The sequence below is a fragment of the Oncorhynchus clarkii genome, chromosome 4 (genome assembly GCF_045791955.1).
Source record: "Oncorhynchus clarkii lewisi isolate Uvic-CL-2024 chromosome 4, UVic_Ocla_1.0, whole genome shotgun sequence".
NCBI lineage: Eukaryota > Metazoa > Chordata > Actinopteri > Salmoniformes > Salmonidae > Oncorhynchus > Oncorhynchus clarkii.
In genome coordinates, this window is record NC_092150.1 from 61,739,273 (window position 1) to 61,763,562 (window position 24,290).

Here is a 24,290-nt window from a genome sequence, read left to right on the forward strand (position 1 = left end):
GCTCCACGCTGACTGGCGGCTCTGGCTGCTCCATGTAGGCTGACAGCTCTGGCGGCTTCTTACAGACTGGCAGCTCTGGCAGCTCCTTGCAGACTGGCAGCTCCTTGCAGACTGGCAGCTCCGTGCAGACTGGCAGCTCCGTGCAGACTGGCAGCTCCGTGCAGACTGGCAGCTCCGTGCAGACTGGCAGCTCGGGCTGCTTCATGCAGACTGACAGCTCTGGCTGCTCCATGCAGACTGACATCTCTGGCTGCTCCATGCAGACTGACAGCTCTGGCTGCTCCATGCAGACTGACAGCTATGGCTGCTCCATGCAGACTGACAGCTCTGGCTGCTCCATGCAGGCTGACAGCTCTGGCTGCTCCATGCAGGCTGACAGCTCTGGCTGCTCCATGCAGGCTGACAGCTCTGGCTGCTCCATGCAGGCTGACAGCTCTGGCTGCTCCATGCAGGCTGACAGCTCTGGCTGCTCCATGCAGGCTGACAGCTCTGGCTGCTCCATGCAGGCTGACAGCTCTGGCTGATCCATGCAGGCTGACAGCTCTGGCTGATCCATGCAGGCTGACAGCTCTGGCTGCTCCATGCAGGCTGACAGCTCTGGCTGCTCCATGCAGGCTGACAGCTCTGGCTGCTCCATGCAGGCTGACAGCTCTGGCTGCTCCATGCAGGCTGACAGCTCTGGCTGCTCCATGCAGGCTGGCATCTCTGGCTGCGCTGAATAGGCGGGAGACTCCGGCAGCGCAGGAGAGGAGAAAGGCTCTGGCTGCGCTGAACAGGCGGGAGACTCCGGCAGCGCTGTAGAGGAGAAAGGCTCTGGCTGCGCTGAACAGGCAGGAGACTCCGGCAGCGCTGAAGAGGAGGAAGGCTCTGGCAGCGCTGAACAGGCGACGCGCACTGTAGGCCTGATGCGTGGTGCTGACACTGGTGGTACTGGGCCGAGGACACGCACAGGAAGCCTGGTGCGTGGAGCTGCTACCGGAGGGCTGGGGTGTGGAGGTGGCACAGGATGGGCTAGACCGTGAAGGCGTACTGGAGATCTTGAGAGCAGTGCTGGCACAGGACGTGCAAGGCTAGGGAGGTGCACAGGAGGCCTGGTGCGTGAGGCTGGAACCAACTTCACCAGCCGACTAACACGCACCTCAGGACGAGTATGGAGCGCTAACCCAGGTGCCATCAAATCCCGACACGTTCCGTCGGGCGAATTCCATGCAAAAAGCACCAACACAGCAACTCCCTCATTTCTCTCTCCTCCAATTTCCCCATTAACTCCTTCACAGTCTCTGCTTCGCTCACCTCCAACACCGGCTCTGGTTCTGGTCTCCTCCTTGGCTCCTCACGATAAACAGGGGGAGTTGGCTCAGGTCTGAACCCTGACTCTGCCACACACTCTGCCACAATAAATTTTGGGGGCTGACTCTCGGGCCTCCGTCCACGCCGCCTTGCTTTGCTTCGCAAACTCCATTCTCCTATATCCTTCCGCGCACTGCTCCATTGAATCCCAGGCGGGCTCCGGCACTCTCCCTGGGTCGACCGCCCACCTGTCTATCTCCTCCCAAGAAGTATAGTCCATACTGTACTCCTCTTTGGGCTGCTCCTGTTGCCCAAAGGTGCAGCAGGAGAAGAGGCGGCTACACTCCCCTGGTTTAGCCCAGGGTCCTCTCCCGTCGAGGATTTCCTCCCATGTCCAGAAATCCTTATTGCGCATCTCCTCTTTGGGCTGCTCCTGCCTGTTGACACGCTGCTTGGTCCTTTTGTGGTGGGTGATTCTGTAACGGCTTTCTTCGGTAGAAGGAGAGTCGGACCAAAATGCAGCGTGGCTATTGCGATCCATGTTTATTTAACAACGTAAACACGAATCAATACAAAAACCATAAACGTAATGCGAAAACCGAAACAGCCTAACCTGGTGCAAACTGACACAAAGGACAATCACCCACGACAAACTCAAAGAATATGGCTGCCTAAATATGGTTCCCAATCAGAGACAACGATAAACACCTGCCTCTGATTGAGAACCACTCCAGACAGCCATAGACTTTGCTAGATAACCCCACTAGCTACAATCCCAATACATACACACCAAAACCCCAAGACAAAACACACCACAATACAAAAACCCCATGCCACACCCTGGCCTGACCCAATACATGAAGAAAAACACAAAATACTTAGACCAGGGCGTGACACACACTCTGCACTGGTTATTGACTGGAGACGTAATACGCTGAAAACAGGTCCCTAGTGGAATGACATTGATGCTTGTGAAAGAAGAGATGGAGGGAGAGAGAGGGACAGAGACACTTAACATTGGTACATTCAGAAACTCCTCTCACTTACAGTAACCATAAACTTTGCACACGAAAATAAATCATGAATCTATTCGCCGGGGGTCTCTCGGTGAACAGGGCAGCCTTGGAAAGGGGATTGGGCCTTTTCGGGGCACGCTAGTAAGACTCTGATTGTCTGAAATGGTTCCAACAAGTCTTCTATTGTTGTCCTTCTTTGTAGTTGTCCGGTATCCGGTGACTTGTCGTAAAATCCTGAACAGAACTACAGACTTTCCTTTCATTCACTTTTGAAAAGGCTTCTTTGAAGATAGGCTAGCCAGACGTATCGATGGTTTGAGCAGAGTAATAGGATGGTCCTAATTTATATTCACTTTAGAAGAAACTTTACTTAGGACAGCTAATCATTCGTACCAGTGATTGTCCAGGAGTTGAGTTTATCATCTCCACCTTGTGATGAGATTCAAAGTTCAAAGCTGCAGCTTCACATCTTTCTGGTCTGGTATTTTCATTTCTTAACCCATAATTATACAGTTTGCAGGAAAGGGGCTGTTCCGGCAGGCTGACACGCTCTTTGACCTCACTCAGGGACAGTGACTACTCATCTCTTATAGCTTCTCAAAACACATCCCTCTTAACAAAAACACTTTTATAATTGTTCATATTACATGCACAACGCATAGTATGGAAACTTCATACATGTAGTGGGGTATACTTTCCAAGTTACAATATTTACTTTATAAAAATGTTTATTACATCACAAAATAACAAATTGACATTAGTGTTCTATAAATCACCTCTGACCATTCCTCACGTTCTATGTTAGAAATATTGTTCCAGTATTCACTTTTGAACGTGTTAAGAGTTTCAGCGAGAAAAGGTTAGTTTTGGAATATTTTTATTCAGTATATTTAGTATTCTTCTTTTCACTCTGCCATTTAAGTCATTATTGTGGACTCACTATAATGTTGGTGATCCATCCTCAGTTTTCTGCCATCACAGCCATGGAACTCTGTAGCTGTTTTAAAAATAACCAATGGCATCATGGTGACATCCTTAAGCAATTTTCTTCTTGTCCTGCAGTTCAGTTCAGAAAGACGACTGCATCTTTGATGTCTGGGTAGTTTAGTACATCATCCACAGCATAATTATTAACTTGACCGTGCTTAAATATATATTCAATGTCTGATTTGTTATTGCTACCAATCTACCAAATACTGCCCTTTGAGGCTTCCGAAAAGCTCCCTGCTCTTTGTAGTTGTATCTGTACTTGAAATGTAATACTTGACTGAGGGACTTTACAGATGTTGTATGTATGGGGGACAGAGGAAGGGGTAGTCATTCGAAAGTATTGCCAACATCTATTATTTCACACAGAGTGAGTCCATGTAACTTATTATGTGATTTGTTTAGCCATAGTTTACTTCTGAACTAATTTAGGCTTGCCTAAACAAAGGGGGTGAATACTTATGCAACAATGGTTTTCACAGACTAAGTCAAATTATATAAATGACTTTGCTCATGATGAACGCCCCTCAAATGATACAAATACAACAGCCTGAGCCCACTGGACTTGAAACAACGATACAGATGGAACCACGTGCCATATGATGTATTTATCTGCAACACACTATTACAGCTGATTGTGAAATAGACACAAATTACTTATTCGAAATTCGTGACAGGCACACCAAAGAAATTCACTTTTTGTGTGTATTACATGATCTTCTTTCTTCATAAAGCATTAATGTACATTACACAAATTCCAATTTGTTATGGCTAACATTAGCTAGGCTAGCTAGGTGGCCAACGTTAGCTAGGCTATGGGATAAGGTTAGGGTTAGGTAACATGCTAGCTAAGTAGTTAAATTAAGGTTAGGGTTAACATTAGGGTTAGGAGTTAGGTTAAAGGGTTCAAGTTAGGGGAAGGGTTAGCTAACATGCTAAGTAGTTGCACAGTAGCAAGCAGTTGTAAAGTTACTAAAGCTGTCCGTGATGAAATTCAAACACGCAACCTTTGGATTGCTAGATGTTCACATTATACACCCCACCCGTCCTCCCCAACCAACCTCCCTCCTATCGTTTCTGTCTTAAGTAACCTACCATACCCCGTTCAAAGTCACTTAAATATTTTGTCTTGCCCATTCACCCTCTGAATGGCACACATACACAATGGCACACATACACTCAGCTGTCTCGAGGCTTAAAAATCCTTCTTTAACCAATCTCCTACCCTTCATCTACACTGATTTGAAATGGATTTAACAAGTGACATCAATAAGGGATCATTGCTTTCACCTGGACATTCGGTCATGGAAAGAGCAGGTGTTCCTATTGTTTTGTACACTGTGTATAATTCTGATATTAGCTTTCCATTGTGGGCTTAGGTCTTTACAGTATGTGAACAAAGCAGCCACAGACAGATTCTTTTGATCTGTAAATCATAACATCCCAGTGTTGAAGGCTTCTCTGGTGTCTCTTTCCCAGGTCATGGTCGTTCTCTCACCGCTGTGCCCATCACATGCAGCTGGAGTGTGAAGAGTGGGATCCTCTCTAAGGACACGAACAGCACTTTTAAGTTGACTTTGATGTTGAGATAAGCACCCTGACAGAATGCAGCACTGAGTAGACATACAGTATATGGTCTTTCACTGTCAGTGCTGTATGGGGCGCCAGAGCTGACACACTGGACGCGGTGTGTGTGTGTGTGTGTGTGAGAGAGAGAGGGGGCGTGTCTACTCTGTGTACAGTGAGGGCTGGCTGCAGCCAGGGGCAGACAGAGGCATGCAGACACGCTGGTGCCAGAGGAGAGTTCAGGACAAAGGCACTGCAGCGTGCTGGTGATAAATAAAGTAGGTGTATGTCACAAAATTGACAAATGGCTAAAAGGATGGGATGGAGGTTGGCTGCAGACAGAAGAGCAGAATCATTCCCCGGTGCATAAGAATACAGATCAATACAGATAATATTAATTATAATTATAATAAACCCCCCCCCCCCCCCCATCTCTTCCATCCCTCCACGTTGTCCTCAAATGACATTACTGGGCATTACGGGGAACAATGGTGCCTCGGTCTGTCTCCATTAAACTTTATTGGGATTTTTTAATTAACAGACAGACACTTAGAAATGTGAGAGAATGCAATAAAGTTTTTTACATGAATGTGTACCGAATCAGATGAATAGGAATGGAATTTGTTTTGGCCTAAATCACTAGTCTTTTGCACCAGTTCATAGTAGCCGTCAGTCTACTGCACAATACCAGTCGTCTGTCCACTATGGAAGAACGACGTGACTATGTCTGTGTCCAGTAGACTGTGTCATTTCTTGTGGTAGTTACTCGGCTGCTCGGCACCTCGTCAGCAATAGTGACACAAATAAATGGCGGGAGGTAAATCACCCAACGCAATGTAATCGCCCCAAATGTAAGTGGATTTGGGGTCTAATATTCAGCTGTCACATTACATGAGCGTAACTCAAGATGGGACATGATTCAGAATATAATATACCAATTTGCTGCATGCCTCATGGGCGCGAACAATGACTTGTTTGAGGAAAAATGTGCCTACTGGAAATAGTTCCCCAGATCACTTCTCTGTGTGCACCATTACCATTTCTTAATGTTCCTCTCCATCCCATAGACATTCTGTTCCCCCATTTCATTCTGTTGAGTTAGAAGGTTGTGGAAATAAGAGAGTAGTTAGTCATAGGCTATATATTAACAAATGGATGATTTGAATTTGAGAAAATGGTATTGGTCTGATGTTTTGGATCTGGGACAATGTGTCTCTCTAGACAGTTCCTATGGCTTCCATGTGATGTGACGCTCCACAGCTGCTGACGACCAAAAGCACTGTTGGTCAGAAGAGGCTGGTGGGAAGAGCTATGGGAGGACAGGCTCAATGTAACAGCTGGAATGGAATCAATGGAACGGATTCAAACCCGTTGTGTCCAGGTAGTAGTAACTAGAGGTCGATCGATTATGATTTTTCAACCCCGATACCGATACCGATTATTGGAGGACCAAAAAAAAGCCGATACCGATTAATTGGCCGATTTTTATTTACTTATTTGTAATAATGACAATTACAACAATACTGAATGAACACTTATTTTAACTTAATATAATACATCAATAAAATCAATTTAGCCTCAAATAAATAATGAAACATGTTCAATTTGGTTTAAATAATGCAAAAACAAAGTGTTGAAGAAGAAAGTAAAAGTGCAATATGTGCCATGTAAGAAAGCTAACGATTAAGTTCCTTGCTCAGAACATGAGAACATATGAAAACTGGTGGTTCCTTTTAACATGAGTCTTCAATATTCCCAGGTAAGAAGTTTTAGGTTGTGGTTATTATAGGAATTATAGGACTATTTCTCTTTATACCATTTGTATTTCATTAACCTTTGACTATTGGATGTTCTTATAGGCACTTTAGTATTGCCAGTGTAACAGTATAGCTCCCATCCCTCTCCTCGCTCCTACCTGGGCTCGAAGCAGCGTTACCCATGCAGAGCAAGGGGAACAACCACTCCAAGTCTCAGAGCGAGTGACGTTTGAAACGCTATTAGCGCGCACCCCGCTAACTAGCTAGCCATTTCACATCGGTTACACCAGCCTAATCTCGGGAGTTGATAGGCTTGAAGTCATAAAGAGCTGCTGGCAAACGCACGAAAGTGCTGTTTGAATGAATGCTTACGAGCCTGCTGGTGCCTACCATCGCTCAGTCAGACTGCTCTATCAAATCATAGACTTGGTCATTAGTATGGTCGAATCCGGAAACTATCATTTCGAAAACAAAACGTTTATTCTTTCAGTGAAATACGGAACCGTATTTTTACCGTATTTTATCTAACGGGTGGCATCCATAAGTCTAAATATTGCTGTTACATTGTACAACCTTCAATGTTATGTCATAATTATGTAAAATTCTGGCAAATTAGGCGGCCCAAACTGTTGCATATACACTGACTCTGCATGCAATGAACGCAAGAGAAGTGAGACAATTTCACCTGGTTAATATTGCCTGGATTTAACCTGGATTTCTTTTAGCTAAATATGCAGGTTTAAAAATATATACTTCTGTGTATTGATTTTAAGAAATGCATTGATGTTTATGGTTAGGTACACATTGGAGCAACAATACGCACCGCATCGATTATATGCAACGCAGGACACGCTAGATAAACTAGTAATATCATCAACCATGTGTAGTTAACTAGTGATTATGATTGATTGATTGTTTTTTATAAGATAAGTTTAATGCTAGCTAGCAACTTACCTTGGCTTACTGCATTCGCGAAACAGGCAGGCTCCTCGTGGAGTGCAATGAGAGGCAGGTGGTTAGAGCGTTGGACTAGTTAACTGTAAGGTTGCAAGATTGAATCCCTGAGCTGACAAGGTAAAAATCTGTCGTTCTGCCCCTGAACAAGGCAGTTAACCCACCGTTCGTTCCTAGGCCATCATTGAAAATAAGAATGTGTTCTTAACTGACTTGCCTAGTTAAATAAAGATTAAATAAAGGTGTAAAAAAAAAAAAAATCAGATTGTTATAAACTTGAAATCGGCCCTAATTAATCGGCCATTCCGATTAATCGGTCGACCTCTAGTAGTAACCAGCCTGGTCAAAGGTAGTGCACTATACAGGGAATAGGGTGGCATTTGGGACAGAACCAGCAGCTTTGTGGTCATGCTCTGTGGGGCTCATGGGGTGGGGAGGGGGGGGCAGGACCAGAGAGGGGTTGAGAGGAGACGCCGGCTTGTCTAACAACGGCCAATCAGGTGTTCTACTATGAGCTCACGGAACTCCACTGAGACCAACTGCAGCACTGATCTATTTCTGGCACACCACCACAGCGCAATGTTCTGAGAATTAGAACAGCAGCATAGCAGAGTACATATCACGAGCAGAACCTAGCGGGCACCTTAATAAGTCAACAGGATTATGCGTAGTATCCATGTCTATAAGCACATGCTACAGTAACAAATATGAGGGCTTTTTCATTCATAGGATGCAATAGGCTATATGGAAATGGGTGTTATTATCAAGCCTTTGGATAGCAAACATTTACTTGGTTCAAATGTGCTTGGGGAAATATAATGTAAGCTTCTCCATGCTATTTACAATTGTAGAGGACAAATTGTAGTAATAACATATGATAGGCTTAATTTACAGCCTACGGGTATGGTATGTTCAGAACTCATGTCAGTCAAAATAAATGTGAGAAAAAAAATTGCATGCTCTCCAGCTTTTTGCATAAGCATTCAAGAGGTAAGATGCGCCGAGACAGTTAAGGTCAGGAGCAGAGATGAGAGAAAATGGAAAAATGACTGAATAAAAGGTTATTTAGCTGAGAACTGAAACATCAGAGTGCATTATTATGGATATCCATGCTTTGATGTAAAGTCTGACAGATTACTTTCACAAAGACTAGACTTCCCTGCATTAATGTCAATGCCTTGTGTTGTCTGGTAAACTGCATATTGACTCGGAGTCAGAGCATGACCTTTTGCTAAAAGTAAACTTGAGAAACTTTAAAAAAAAAAAATTGTTGTCATAAACTTGCTTCCAGAATCTAGAAAAAACTCCAGGTGAAAGTGATTCCTTCTCAAACTTTCTATTGATGCTGCTGTTTATGTGTAGACAATTCCAATTTACTCTCGAAGGACCTGCCTGCTCACAAAGGCATCGAACATATGTCAGTCTTTGTTTCCCTCTGTCACTGGTACCTGTACTCTCTCTACACGCCGATTGTTCAAACTTTTCTCTTTGTCTTCCAAGCCCTTCAAAAATAATATCTCTGAGGCTCATCTTGGTTTATTTAGGTCACATTGTGTGAGTCTTCTACCCGATTGGCTTGAGACTATTGAGCTCCTAATTTAGCTTATGAAGGCTATAGGCTATATATTATAATAAATTGTTGATTGTTTATGCTGATGCGGGGGGCTTGATAGAAAAAACACCATGTGGCCTCTTGATGACCAAAATGTAAATGTAACATGCCTTGATAAGCGCAAACACGATTCTGTAGCGGAGTCAAGAAAACTTGTCTGAAAGGCAATTTACTATACATTACCCTAATCTGAAACTAATTTGACCAGAAGTCTCTCAGACATCTTTTCAGTGCTAAAATGAGTCTGGGTTCATGTGAAAAAGGCAATTAATTCAGACATGATAATCTCACACTGTGGATTCAACAGCCAGGGCGATTAGAAGGAATTAAAATATGTCAGTATTTAGGTAGAGTACTAGAGATGGGAGTAGTAGAGATATGTTTCCCATAGAATTCCTACATAGAGTCAAATGTACGTTCAACTTTGCCGTCTCTTACCAGGCAAGACGTAGAAGATAGTTGGGAGAGAAGGGACGTCCTTAATTCTAAGGGAGTACATTAAATGTACTCTAAAAGTAGAGGTCGGGACTTTTAAAAACAGTACATTGATTAGGACCGAGTCTACTTCAGCATTGTAAGTACCCGGCATTGTTCTGCCAATGACACCCTGTATAAATCAAAGAGCCATTGAAATGAAAGCACTCTAGGAGATCTGTGAATCGCTCCCTAGCCTCACAGAGATACCGCCTTTAATGAAAAACATTTCATTTCCAAATGGGAATCCACAAACAAGGGGACTGGACTGGCCCTCTGGCTAAATGGGTTTGTTCTCCTGTATTGTTAGACTGCTAAAATTTCAATTGCTTGGCTAGCATCCATTTAGAGGCCAGGGAAAGGCAACATTACTTATTTTCTAGTTACAGCAAGAGTAAAAGGCCCACTCCACATGCCTGTTATATGTTATATTACCTTCTTTGTATTGTATTCGGGATGATATCAGCCACATACTAATAGGTTTTTGGTGTCTTGGATCTCTCTCGGTTCACGGGGCCAGGGGAAGTATTCAAGGCTATGGATGGGGTCAGTTAGTGGTTATTCATTAGGGAGAAACTGGGCTTCCATTTGCTGATCTTAACAGTAGTTGCAAATACGTTCTATTGTAAAGCCTACCTACAAGCAGAAGCATGATGCAGTCCTGCAAAACTGCATCTCTCGCTCTCTAGATTCAAATGACAATAGCCTGCCCACCTTTGAATAGCAGTGCTCTACTACTCCCCCATATAACTTGTGTTTAATGACACGTCTGACAACCAATGACAGCCACTAGTATGCTTAACCTGGGCCAGAATGAAAGAACTGAACTGATGAGGGGGAAAAAACTCCAGTCATGTCAGTGAGTAGATTGATGTCATTCTTACATAATGAAACACTGCCCCCTCTTGGTTTAACAGAGGAACAGGTTTTTAATTTTCCTTCATTGAAGGTCAAACGAATGATGTCGTACGTGATGAAGATAGGGTATTTTTCTTTTGTATGCTGATCACAACAAGGGAAATGCCCTGAGACAGATTAGGTTGTTAATGATCTTACACAATTAGCATCAACAGTAAGATCTCTGGTGATTGGCTGCTCAGTGCCGGTCATGGAAGCTCTACACTGGACTGGACAGAGAAAGGGAAAGGGGGGTACCTACTAGTCAGTTGTACAACTGAATGCATTCAACTGAACTGTGTCTTCCGCATTTAACCCAACTTCTTTAAAGACCATAGAGACACCTTGCTTACATTTCTTTCCTTTCTGAAATAAAAACCACACACGTTGTAATTACTTGGAATTGTGGTAGGGGATTGAGGTCAGGTTGTTCTGTTTCCTTTGATCATTATTGTTTTGTTCAAATGCAGCAGCTTCATACGGAGATGCTTTATTTTCATACATGATTTTCTTATCTTTAATTTATTTTTGTACTTTTTCCCCCCTCTTTTCTCTCCCATTGGTAGTTACAGTCTTGTCCATTCGCTGCAACTCCCGTGTGTCCTCCCCGAAACACGACGCTGCCAACCCGCACTGCTTCTTGACACACTGCTCGCTTAACCCGGAAGCCAGCCGCACCAATGTGTCGGAGGAAACACCGTACAACTGGCAACCGAAGTCAGCGTGCATGCGCCCGGCCCACCACAAGGAGTCGCAAGAGTGCGAAGGGACAAGGACATCCCTGCCGGCCAAACCCTCACCTAACCCGGACGACGCTGGGTCAATTGTGAACCGCCTCATGGGTCTCCCGGTCACGGCCGGCTGCGACACAGCCCGGTGTCGAACCCGGGTCTGTAGTGATGCCTCTAGGACTGCGATGCAGTGCCTTAGACCGTTGCACCCCTCGGGAGGCCACAACATGATTTTCACACAGCACACGTTATGAACGGAGTTGAAAATTGAGATTGCAACATCAAAGGAGGTCATTTCTATCCTGTTTGAACAAAAATATAAATGCAACATAAACGTGAAGTGTTGGTCCCATGTTTCATGATCTGAAATAAAAGATCCCAGAAATTGATCATAAGCACAATTAAAGTATATCACATTGGGCCACACCAACCCTGCGCAATTGCTGTAACCACACACCTCCAGAACCCAATCGCCCCATTCAAAGCTTTAAATAACTCTACGTTTGCAGGCTTTGCAACTCTCTTGTAATCCAATATCTACTGTACGATATTTACTGACAGTGAGCTGTGAAAATATAACACTGTGCAGACATGCATGCAACAGTCTGCATACAGTGGAATTCACTATTTGATGCCAGACTGATCCCCTCTATAAGACATGTGCTAAAGGCCATCTTTGTCATTTTAATGGTACAATTCTTGAACGGAAAATTCTCTTAACAATAATGAATAACTTAAAATAAATACGTTAAATATACATTAACCTCTTCAATTAAAATAAATTAGCATTATCATCTATAGAATGATATGACAAACAAAATAATAAAATCCGTAGCAGATTTTTGAACTAAGTACACATACCAACTAGACAATAAGCAGCTGTAAAAGTGGAAATGAAAAGGCCTGATGGTGGCGCTAGAGGAAAGGTCAAGAGGTCACCAAATCAATAGGTTTCTTCCACTCGGGGTCTTGATTGTGCACAACATATTGTACGACAATTCAGCCATTGCTTTGAGATATATCTTGTTCTCAAGTCTGTTCTCAGTCTTGTTCTCAGCCTGTGGGCATCATGTGTGTAGTGATCCAATATCCATATCCATGCCATTTAACAGTTATCACTGGCCCTTGCTTAGCCTTACTTACCAAGAGCCCAGCGCCGAGCCTTCTTGCTAGCAAAGTCACTGATCAAGTCTTTGAAGTCCAGCTTTCGAGCTAACTGACTTTCAATGGACAACATGGCAAGACTGCAAAGTCTGTCCTCAGTTTTAGCTCACTGAAAGCTCTCTCACCACCAGCAACAGTCACAGGCAGTGTGCAAAACATACGTAAAGCAATGCACACTTCTCCAAAAATGCTTTGCAGCAGCATCTTACAAGTTGCATTCAGGAGACAAGGGGACAAGTTAGGGGGGAAAGTGGCAGCATATACAGTGTTCAGGTGTCTTACTTCATGTTGAAACTCAGGTGTAAGACCTCTGGAATACTTCATGATCAGTGGTTGGCACACAGAAGGGACTTTATCCTCACTAATCTTCCCAACTTTCAGAACAGAAGAAAATTATTCTACAATTTTTGCAGTGGTGTGGAACCTGGTGTCCAAGTCACTTATGATGTTGTCCATAGCAGTTCCGAAACGCCGTCGCTGCACTGTCCTGAGCTGTCTCCTCTTGAGAGATCTCATCATAGTATCTCTTCCTTTTCCTCGGGCGGCTGTGTTCCTTGCTAAATTGAGGTGCAACATCCATTTGCGTAGCAATCAGTGTTGCCTCAGACAGGAGTGACTCCCATCCATCTCTAAGGGACTGGGTAGCTGAGCCTGAAGCTGCATCTGTTGGGCCTGGCACCAGACAGGGGCAGGGACAACTGATTTAGTATGAATAGCTTGCTAAAAGTTTGCCTGCATTGATTAAATGCCAGCTAAAATAGGAGCAAAATGTAAACACACTGAATTTTCTGTGAATATATTAAGTAACTAATGTTAGGGGAGCAAACGTAGCCTATTTCACTGTGGACTAAGCTAACAGGTTCATTTCCACCACTCGCGAACTACACCCACCTACTTTAATGAAAAATTGGGTGACATTACCGCCCTTTGTTTTCTCTCTCCTGTCTTTCTTTTTGTTTTTGGAAGCCAGATTTTTCTTTAGGAAGCTGAGACACGATGCACAAATGTGTTTACATCCCTTTTAGTGAGCGTTTCTCCTTTGCCAAAATAATCCATCCATCTGACAGGTGTGGCATATTAAAAAAAAGGCTAATTAATCAGCATGATTGATCATTACAGTAAAAGTTGACTCTAAAACGTGCAGTTTTGTCACACAACACAATGCCACAGAAGTCTCAAGTTTTGAGGGAGAATGTAATTGGCATTCTGACTGCAGGAATGTTCACCAGAGCTGTTGCCAGAGAAGTGAATGCTAATTTCTCTACCATAAGCTGTCTCCAACGTCGTTTTAGAGAATTTGGCAGTACGTCCAACCGGCCTCAAAACCGCAGACCATGTTTATGCCGTCGTGTGGGCGAGCTGTGTTATGGTATGGGCAGGCATAAACTATGGACAACGAACACAATTGCATTTTATCAATGGCAATTTGAATACACAGAGATACCGTGATGATATATGTGGTGTCTGTGACCAACAGATGCATATCTGTATTCCCAGTCATGTGAAATTCATAGATTAGGGCTTAATTTATTTATTTAAATTGACTGATTTCCTCATCCGAACTGTAACTCCGTAAAAATCAATTAAATTGTTGCATGTTGAGTTTATATATAATTTTGTGTATATTTTCATGAGGCACCAACTCGTGTATTCTAGACTGTGGGTTTTCCTTCGCAAAAGGCTACATACAGCACCTCAGAAACGTTATGATTGAATTGGATCCACAGTAATCTAGAGACCGAATCATGATCTAGGCCCGATCTAATTAATATATATTCCTTAATTAACAGCTGAGGGGTTGTCTGGGACCAAACTATGCCGTCATCCTTTTTGTGAGAATAAAAGGTGGAAGAATGGTGTATTCTGCATTTACACTTGACTCAATGAAAATGATACCATTATAACAGATTAAACCGTTTTCCCCCCCAAAAAAAGAAAGAGAATGATACCGTGACGAGGCTCTCACCGAGTGGGTCTGCCTGTCATACATTTGATCAAATCAGATCCGAGTTAGCTGGCAGAAACAATGAAATAAATAAAGGGTGGGTATGACTGAGGAAGGCAGACGTCTGCTCTAATGACAATGCAGCACTTTACAGGATCCTGTGAGGGTGGCTTAATCACTTGTAAGGCTTGATTGAGTGTATGTTAATAAACATTAGACTGCCAGTGATTAGTGGTTTATGTGCTCTGCTCTCCCATCCCCAGGCTGAAGACGCAGTCCTGAAGATTGATGGAGGGCCATGCTATTCAAACAGCAGGCGTTGCTGAGACAGAAGCTCTTTGTGCTGGGCAGCCTTGCTATCGGGAGTCTCCTCTATCTAGTGGCCAGGGTTGGGAGCTTGGATAGGTATGTTGGTTGGTGTCCATAGTAGCTAACACATTTTGCTTTCGGTCTGAAAGCAAGGCCTGTTGAATGTTAAGTACAGAATGTATCTTTCTGTGTTTTTCCCTCCTCCAGGCTGCAGCCTATTTGCCCCATAGAGAGCAGACTGGGCCCTCTTCACCTGCCGGAGCAGATCCCTCTCCGGACCCTGCAGTATAAGCGTGGTCTGCTCCACGAGCTCCGCAAGGGCAATGCCACCAAAGAGCAGATCCGCCTGCACAACCTGGTGCAGCAGCTGCCCCGGGCCATCATTATCGGGGTGCGCAAGGGGGGCACGCGCGCCCTGCTGGAGATGCTCAACCTGCACCCGGCGGTGGTCAAGGCCTCGCAGGAGATCCACTTCTTTGACAACGACCAGAACTACGCCCGTGGCATCGACTGGTACCGGGAGAAGATGCCATTCTCCTTCCCCCATCAGATCACCATTGAGAAGAGCCCCGCCTACTTCATCACAGAGGAGGTCCCTGAACGCATCTTCAAGATGAACTCCTCCATCAAGCTGTTGATTATTGTGCGCGAGCCCACCACCAGAGCTGTGTCCGACTACACACAGGTGCTGGAGGGCAAGGAGCGCAAGAACAAGACCTACCACAAGTTTGAGAAGCTGGCCATTGACGGAAACACGTGTGAGGTGAACACAAAGTATAAGGCGGTACGGACCAGCATTTACACCAAGCACTTGGAGCGCTGGCTGAAGTACTTCCCCGTGGAACAATTCCACATTGTGGACGGGGACCGTCTGATCACGGACCCGTTGCCGGAGCTGCAGCTCGTCGAGCGCTTCCTCAACCTACCATCCAGGATCAGCCACTATAATCTGTACTTCAATGCCACCAGGGGATTCTACTGCCTGCGATTTAACATTGTCTTCAACAAGTGCCTGGCAGGCAGCAAGGGGCGCATCCACCCTGAGGTGGACCCTTCGGTCGTGGCCAAACTGAGGAAGTTCTTCCACCCCTTCAATCAGAAGTTTTATCAGATCACTGGCAGGACATTCAACTGGCCCTGAGAAACGAAGGGAAGGTCTATATAAATGTGTTAACTAATGTTGTTCTGTTGACATTTTTAAGATGTCAACCTCAAACATATTAAAGGATATTAAAAAGCACTTTGATTGAATTTAACACCTATGAGAATGACAATGTGACCAAATATGTAACAGAATCAATGTATGTTTGTTTGTAAATATGTAAGGGGGGGCGGAGGAAAAATGGTTTGTGAGTTACAAAACAATTCAGTTTATTGCGCCTGATCTTCATGTGTAATAGTTCACCTGTTTGACACTTTCCCCATTTATAAACTCATAATTTTGCCATCCTCGCTCACAGTTTGACATTTATTGGGGTGAGTCTTGTCCTTGAGGCAGAACTGAACGATTTCCGCTAGATGGGCCAGTTGCAAAGTCAAAATTCGCTATATTATAAGAATTATTTATTTAAGATTAGGATTAGCAGTGTGGTTAGGGTTAAGGTTAGATTTAAAATCTGATTTTATGGCTGTGCCAGCTAGTGACCACTCTGCAGAGCTGCCTCCAGAACAGGTGTCATGACAAAAAAACACTGACCCACTCATCTCTCAGCCAATATTGAATGAAGGGTATACTCTCAAATGTGAGATAGACATGAGATTATTTTAAGAACGGTGTGGCTTTTAAAAGGAGACTTGTCAGTCATCGACACACATATTTTACAGATTGAAAAGCGTTCATAAACCTATATGTGTGACAATGTTTCATATTAAAACAACCTTGACGAAGACGTAAGCCAACATGTTCTTACCGTTTTGAATGTGATAGTCATGCATTTATTTCCCTCTCATTTAGATGTTGTTTCATATGTGCAATGAACATTGTTTTTTTTAATGTATTCCAGTATCATTCTTTAAACATTATTCCAGTATCATTCTTTAAACCTTTATTTGTTACTATGTTGTTTTTAGATTTATTCATGTTCTCCACTACCATGAAGCGCTTGTATCTGCAATATAACTCAGAAATCTAGATTGTCAAGAGGGAATAGGAGCATAGCATTTCTCACCAAATTCTGACTCAGATAAAAAAAAAATTGGTATTGTATGTCAAGCATTTAAATGTTGCATAAGGGATTTGAGTGGTAACTTTGTCCCCCCCAGTATTGAAATTGTTTGTCATTGCCCTTGGCCAAAAGCCATTGTAAAAAGTTATTTGTTAGTTACTGTCAAACCATCTAATGCTTATTCTATTACAATTAGCAGATTTGTTTTATGTGCAAATAGCCACTCTGTATCATAAGTGTATTGTTCTGTAACAAAAAAAAAAGGATTTCATTAAAATAACATTTAAACATGTGTCATCTGAGTATTTTATTTCTGTTTTGTCTCGTAATTTATCTTGGGGTTTAAAGACACTTCCTGGATGTGTTCATTTTCAGTAAGTACTGAGTCATTCTATTGAGTCTGTCATTTGAATTAAATCACAATTGGAGACATATTTCCTGGTACCTTCATTAATTGCCCACAGCTCAGCAAATACATATTTCCATGTATCTTATTATTAGAGGGTCAATGTAAAATAAAAGGTGGTATTCTCTGATCTGTTGCATTGCAGGAACAGCTGCTCACAGACTAGCTGCTGAGATGGTTCAATGTCTACTTTCCACGCTTCAGTGCTGACTTGTTTCGACTGCATTTGAGTCAGGCTGTGCTTAGAGTCTAATCTAAGTAAATAATGGCACCTGCTGTGCAGTTGAATGTGATGTGAATCTTATAGGAATGCAGTGGCAATAGACTCAATACCCTGTCTCTCACAAAAGTCTGAGCAGGTTGCTCATCCTCAGTGCAATAACGAAGATGCTTATAATTTGGAGACATATAGTCCATGTAATAGTGCCACTTCTGCCGATCTTCAGCCTTTTTGGGGATGCTTTTCCATGACATGCCACGGTCCTTCATCTCCTCACCTCCTCCACGGTTCTTGAGCAAGTTTCATTTGGAGAGACAACCGTGATAAATGATTAGTGTCTTCTCAACGCCTCTGTAAGAAGAGAGACTAGAAAATAATCTGGATGGACAATGACAGTCGGGTGAGTTATATAATCATTTAGTGACTGGAGGAATGTGATGTGACAAATGCTAGCCTACTTTATCAACTTAATACACAGCGTAGACTAGCATCAACAAACATTGAATTAAGTGCGGGAACCAAAAAAACATTCAAAGGCTCTATTTTCTATAATGTATTATCATTGCCAGATTGTTCAGTGTAAAGATTATCTGCATCACATGGTTTAGAGGCCCAAGACTCATGAGTTTTATACACATCCACAAGGTCAGGCAATAAGGAAAACGTCTATATTATATACCTAGCTACATGGAGAGAAAGACTAGGGTTTTGCATGATGATTACCGATTGATCAACTAAATACAGAATGAGCAGCAACATAGTTTTCAATGAGGGGATTCGATTAATTCCCCCGGTGAACCGGGTTAACGTTGGTTGCATTAGTTTTGGAAACGACCTGTGCCTGATGGCCCATTTTGGCCGACGAATTTAGGTCAAAACAGGTGATGTACAGTAGGTTAAACACGCAGATTAATAAGGATTCTGTGTTCTTGCATGCAAAAGTGTTTGCTTTTGATAAAATAGTTGTTCATTGCCTTCTCAAATGAAAACTAGTTAGAACATTCTAACATATTTTATAGAAAAGAGATGTATGTTTCTGAACGATGCATCATGCTGCTTTGTTGACAACATGATCGAGTGGTGCAGATTTCTGTTTGCTTTGACAAGGGCGCTCCTCCTTCACTGCTTTTCCAGTTCATGTCATGGGTATTACAGTTTGCCTCACAACATCACTTGCAGCATTTACGGCGAAACGGCCTCTGCAGAAGTCACGGCAGTCATACATCTTGCGCTTTGGGCAGAGCTGTTCTGAAGGAAGTTGTCAAGGAAGTGAGTTTGTGTTCATCAGTAGTGGTGCTTAGTTACATTTATTGGGGAAACTGCAGAATAAATTCAACCACACCTTTGTTTTATCACAAAACCGGATAGCAACCAATGCCCAGTGAAGTCCACAAAGCATATTTCATGTACAGTAACATACAGTTAGTTATATGACCTACAGCATGGTCAAGCAAGTTAATGTTTCCGACATTTTTGGACTACTAAACATCTATGGATTTAGAACCACAGAGAGTTACCACAAGTCGCAAAGAAAACAGACGCTGCCTCCATTATTCAAGAACAATTTCAAATTCAAAATAATCCAATTTCCTCTGCTTAGTCTAATACAGTGACAACTAAAAGATACCAAAACAATTTAGTCCACGCTAAATATGATGTGGATGTCCATGGTTTTGATTTCTGAGTGTGTGTGTGCGTTCAAGTAGAAAAACATGTTGACTCACTCTACTTGTAGAGAAACTCCAATACCATCCTCCTCACTTTCATGTTTACGAAACGGTCTATCATTGTGCTATAAAGTACACGGCTTTCGTTTTTTGTTGTCCTAGGCTACCTGGCTAAAATGCATGCTCGCTAGCCTAACTTCCATTCATGGGCAATGTTAGCTAATTAATGCTAGCCTTCTACATCTAGCTACATATTGAACTTCCATTATCTCAGGCCAGGGGCACAACAATGTATTAATTAATGGATGGATCAGAATCGCAGTTATAATCATTGGCCATTATGGAGAATTAAGTAAAACCAGAAGTCCATTATCCCTATCTCCATCCATGGCTAATTTAGGAAAGGGGCCATTTTAGCTAGCTAGCCACCGCTGGACAACAGCACGAGATGCAACAATTCACGTTTTTCTGTTAATGACATATACTCTCAATGGGATTTGATAGGAGTGACGCCAAATCCAAGTTAGCTTCCCTTTACACTTTTTTTTTGGTGCGCCAGAACCTTTCACAGTTGAGCTCGCTCAGTTTAGCTCAACGCTGATTGCCAATTTTTTTCATATAGATTTTTGTCAAGGGAGGCCAGGCTTTCTCTGCACGCTGCCTTCCTTTGCCTTCAATGTTACAGGCGGCAACAATGTCATACTCGTTTAGACCAGACAGCACAGGAGGGCGTTGTTTTGCTCGCTCTGATGTTTTCTCCAGTGAAATTCATTCAGCCTCTTGGGAAGGACATTTATGAAACGCAGAGACGAAAGAAAACGTATTTGATGTTTTTAATTGTTCTCTTGGTAAACATTTTTGGGGAAGCCTGGCATCCCTTGCCATCCATGAATACACGGCAATAGTGTTTATACAGGACCTCCCGGCCCCACCTACCGTCAACCAATCATGTCAATGTGGCGCTATACGGTGCTATTTGGAGCCCCTCCACATTGTTAAAACATTTGAGAGGCGCACAGCGACGCAGTACAGAGCTCGATTTGGCCTTTGCATGCTTCCGGAGGCTCTGCAGTTGCATCACATCCTCCATACCAAGCCTTCCGACCACATTTTCCCTATCACGCATAAATTGGCGTAACCGTGGGGTTGCCCATAGTGTGGGAGTTATTCAGTGATGAAAAGACAGGTGGAAGTGCAGCAGGTGAGGAGTGAGCGGAAAATCTTATACGGAAGCAGTGAAAAGTAGCTCACCCAGAAACAATCGAGGCACCTAGAGGAGCAGGCATTCCAGGGCAGATTGGACATGATGTGGGGAGCAGAATGGGGGCGAAGACAAGAATGGTAGTAGACACCAGGAGGGTTGTTACATTTGTGACAGCAGCAATCAATTGCACAGGAAAAAGTACACTCGAAGACTAAGAAGATACAGATCATAGTGAAGCAGGCAGTGAGGTGTCTTGGGATCACTGGACTGACAATGGGGAAATGCAGAGGATGACCTCAATAAGAATGAGAATCAGTCCAGCCAGGAATCATGTATTGGTTCATTTAATTTTGATGATGGTGTTAATCCTTCAATGGAATGCCAGAGGTGTGATGGTGCTAAGTTTTAAACAAACAGAGTAAAAACTCAAACGGATGACTAGGAAAAGCTCCACCCAAGTTTATTCCCCCACTAGGTCATACAGCTGCAAAGACAAAGGCATGTTTGCACAAGCGCATACAGTACCAGTCAAAAGTTTGGACACACCTACTCATTCAAGGGTTTTTCTTTATTTGTACTATTTTCAACATTATAGAATAATAGTGAAGACATAAAAACTATGAAATAACACATATAGAATCATGTAGTAACCAAAGAAGTGTCAAACAAATTCAAGTATATTTTATATTTGAGATTCTTCAAAGTAGCCACCTTTTGCCTTGATGACAGCTTTGCACAGTATTGGCATTCTCTCAACCAGCTTTACCTGGAATGCTTTTCCAACAGTCTTGAAGGAGTTCCCAAATATGATGAGCACTTGTTTGCTGCTTTTCTTTCAATCTGCGGTCCAACTCATCCCAAACCATAACAATTGGGTTGAGGTCGGGTGATTGGGGAGGCCAGGTCATCTGATGCAGCACTCCATCACTCTCCTTCTTGATCAAATAGCCCTTACACAGCCTTTAGGTGTGTTGGGTCATTCTCCTTTTGAAAAACAAATTGTAGTCCCACTAATCGCAAACCAGGTGGGATGGCGTATCGCTGCAGAATGCTGTGGTAGCCATGCTAGTTAAGTGTGCCTTGAATTCTAAATAAATCACAGTGTCACCAGCAAAGCACCCCCACACCATCACACCTCCTCCCCCATGCTTCAAGGTGGGAACCACACATGCAGAGATTATCCGTTCACCTACTCTGCGTCTCACAAAGACATGGCGGTTGGATCCAAAAATATCAAATTTGAACTCATCACACAAAAGGACAAGGTCCAGTTTTGGGAATCTTTGAGGCCTTTGCTCTCTAGCCAAGCAGTAGAGTACTTGGATGCATGTGATGGAGCATTGTCCTGCATGAAGATCATGACCTTATTGAATGCTGAGGACTTCTTCCTGTACCACTGATTGAAGAAATAATCTTCCAGAAGCTGGCACTAGGTTTGGAAGTTGAGTTTCAGTCCATCTTCAACCCGAAAATGTCCAACTACCTCATCCTTAATGATAGCAGCCCATACCAGTACCCCTCCTCCACCTTGCTGGCGCCTGACTCAAAGTGGTGCCCTGTGTCCATTACAGATCCAGCCACGGGCCCATCCATCTGGTCCATCAAGAGTCACTCTCATTTCATCTGTCCATAAAACCTTTGAAAAATCTGTTATCAGGTATTTCTTTGCCCAATCTTGATGCTTCAACTTGTGAATCTTATTCAGCGTTGGTCGTGTTTCAACCTTCTTGACCTTGGCCATGTCTCTGAGCACTTGACACCTTGTACTTCTGGACACACCAGGTAGGTTGCAGTTCTGGAATATGGTGGCAATGGAGGATAATGGGATAATGGGTTCCTCTCAAGTCCTTTGCAGTTTATTTGCGGCTTTTCGTCCACATGCGTTTTTTTGTTGACTATTCGCAACAAAACGGTTTAATTGTCCGGTGGTCACACCTCAATAGTTTAGCTCTTTCAAGAATGTTGCATCCGTCTGAAAGGCATTTTTAAAATTTTTGACTTTTCAGTGTAAGTGAAATCTCTTTTTTGGCCCATTTTACCTGAGATAATGAAGCACCCTAATCATTATGCACACCTTGATAAAAGGTGTTATTCACTTTCACGACACCCTCCCCCATTACACAGATACATATCACCTGAAAATGATTTAATCCAATAAGCATTCAAATTTATATGGTTTGGAGTTGGAAAATGTGCATAGAAATAATGATAAGATCAGAATACTCACCTAATAACTGCGCTTGCGGTGTATTTTCAAAAATCTTGTGTATCTTAATAATCATCATTAACAATTAATATGCGTAATAATGTTGACTGTTCATGCAAAGGATTGTTACCTATAACTATAACCAGGATTGCCATTGCATTACATTTTTGTCAAGCTATTTTTATTTTAGAAAACAATTATTGTGATTCATCCTATAGTGTCCCAAACATCCTTACCCCCTAGCAACAGATGTGGGACACACACACACGCACGCACACCATTTCCCCAAGCATCTCTGTGCAGTCAGACCCACTAGGGTCACAATAATATGCCCCCTTTCTGATTGTCCGAGTGTGACCCCTTCCCCATGGGTTACTGCAGCCAGTGTTGCCAGCCCTGCCACTACCTGGGTGGGGGTACCCCACCGGAATCCCCACTGGATAGGTACACGGTCGTCAAGGTTCTCATTAGCAGCTTTGACAATTTCCTTGTATATTATGGTCTCCCATCAGGGTGCTTTGGCTTTGTAAGACTAACCCTGCCAGGCAGGCTCAGAATCTTGAGGGGGCTGTGCTGCTCTAGTAGATCTCTGTCCACATTCCTCTTTCTGTTTTCGCTGCATTTAGGAAATTTACAGTAAGCCCATAAAACAGATAAGGTATTTTCTTTAGTGTACAGTTCGCATAGGTGGGTGTATAGGGTTGGGAACCGTTTCATCATGAGATGTATAATTTATTTTCCAATGTATATCCCTCATCTGCACAAAATTGAAAGCTCTCTCTCGCAAACCCAGCCAGGTGGATTCTTTTTGCAAAGGAGAAATACTCACTAATAAGGATGGAAACAAATTTGTGCAAAACATTTCAGAGAAACAAGCTTTTTCTGTGTATGGAACATTTCTGGGATTTTTCATTTGAACTCATGAAATGTGTGGCCAACACTTTACATGTTGCATTTATATTTTTGTTCAGTGTTGCTAGAGAGATGATGTCACCTCTCTGGAGAAGTGAGTTGGTATGGCCCAATCCAGGTAGGAGGGTTTAACAACTGGGGTCTAGGAACCAAACAAACCAAATAGAAGCCAACAGAAGCAAACAGAATGGTTTGTTAGGGACCTACCTGAATTTGTCCACTAGAAACTCTTGTTTTCTTTGCGAAACATTTTCCCATTGGAGTAAACAGTAGCGCAACAATTTACTATGGTCTTGGTCTAAATAAAGGCACCCCTGGAATATATATCAGTCTGTTAACATTCTACGCTACAGGAAGTGGGCAGACTGCTGGTAGTTACCTGCCTGCCTGCCCACCATTACATGATAGGAGATTGTTGAGAGACATTCTCAGCTCAATGGTAAATAGCTGTAGGTCACTGTAAATAGTGTATTTATTTGCAGATACAGTACACTCAAGATGGACAAATATACATAACTTCATGATTAAATGGAGAAAAACAAGTTGTATTCATTGAGTGTGATAGCTAAGCATAACTGCAAGCAACAATCATAAACTGAGCTCTGATAAACAACCAAATGTAATCACATAGCACAATGATATTTGCTGTCCAACTTAATGACTTACATCACAATCAACAAGTATTACTAGATACAGTAGATTCATATTAAATTAAACCCATCACTTATTGTTCAGCGTATAAACATACTAATCCCAGTACTTTTCACATACAGTGAGTAAAGTTAAGCATCCACTTTTAGTGTGTCCT

General features: G+C 43.0%; 1 protein-coding gene across 1 annotated transcript in view; it reads left to right on the forward strand.

Moving 5' to 3' along the window:
* LOC139407764 (heparan sulfate glucosamine 3-O-sulfotransferase 5) overlaps nt 1–17,159 on the forward strand; it is a 70,234-nt gene extending 53,075 nt beyond the window's left edge. The window contains exons 2-3 of the mRNA XM_071151622.1: nt 14,657–14,798; nt 14,910–17,159. Of these exons, the coding sequence (XP_071007723.1) occupies nt 14,692–14,798; nt 14,910–15,843 (1,041 nt within the window). The 5' untranslated portion in view covers nt 14,657–14,691 and the 3' untranslated portion in view covers nt 15,844–17,159. The remainder of the gene's footprint in view (nt 1–14,656; nt 14,799–14,909) is intronic.
* Nucleotides 17,160–24,290: the final 7,131 nt, after the last annotated feature.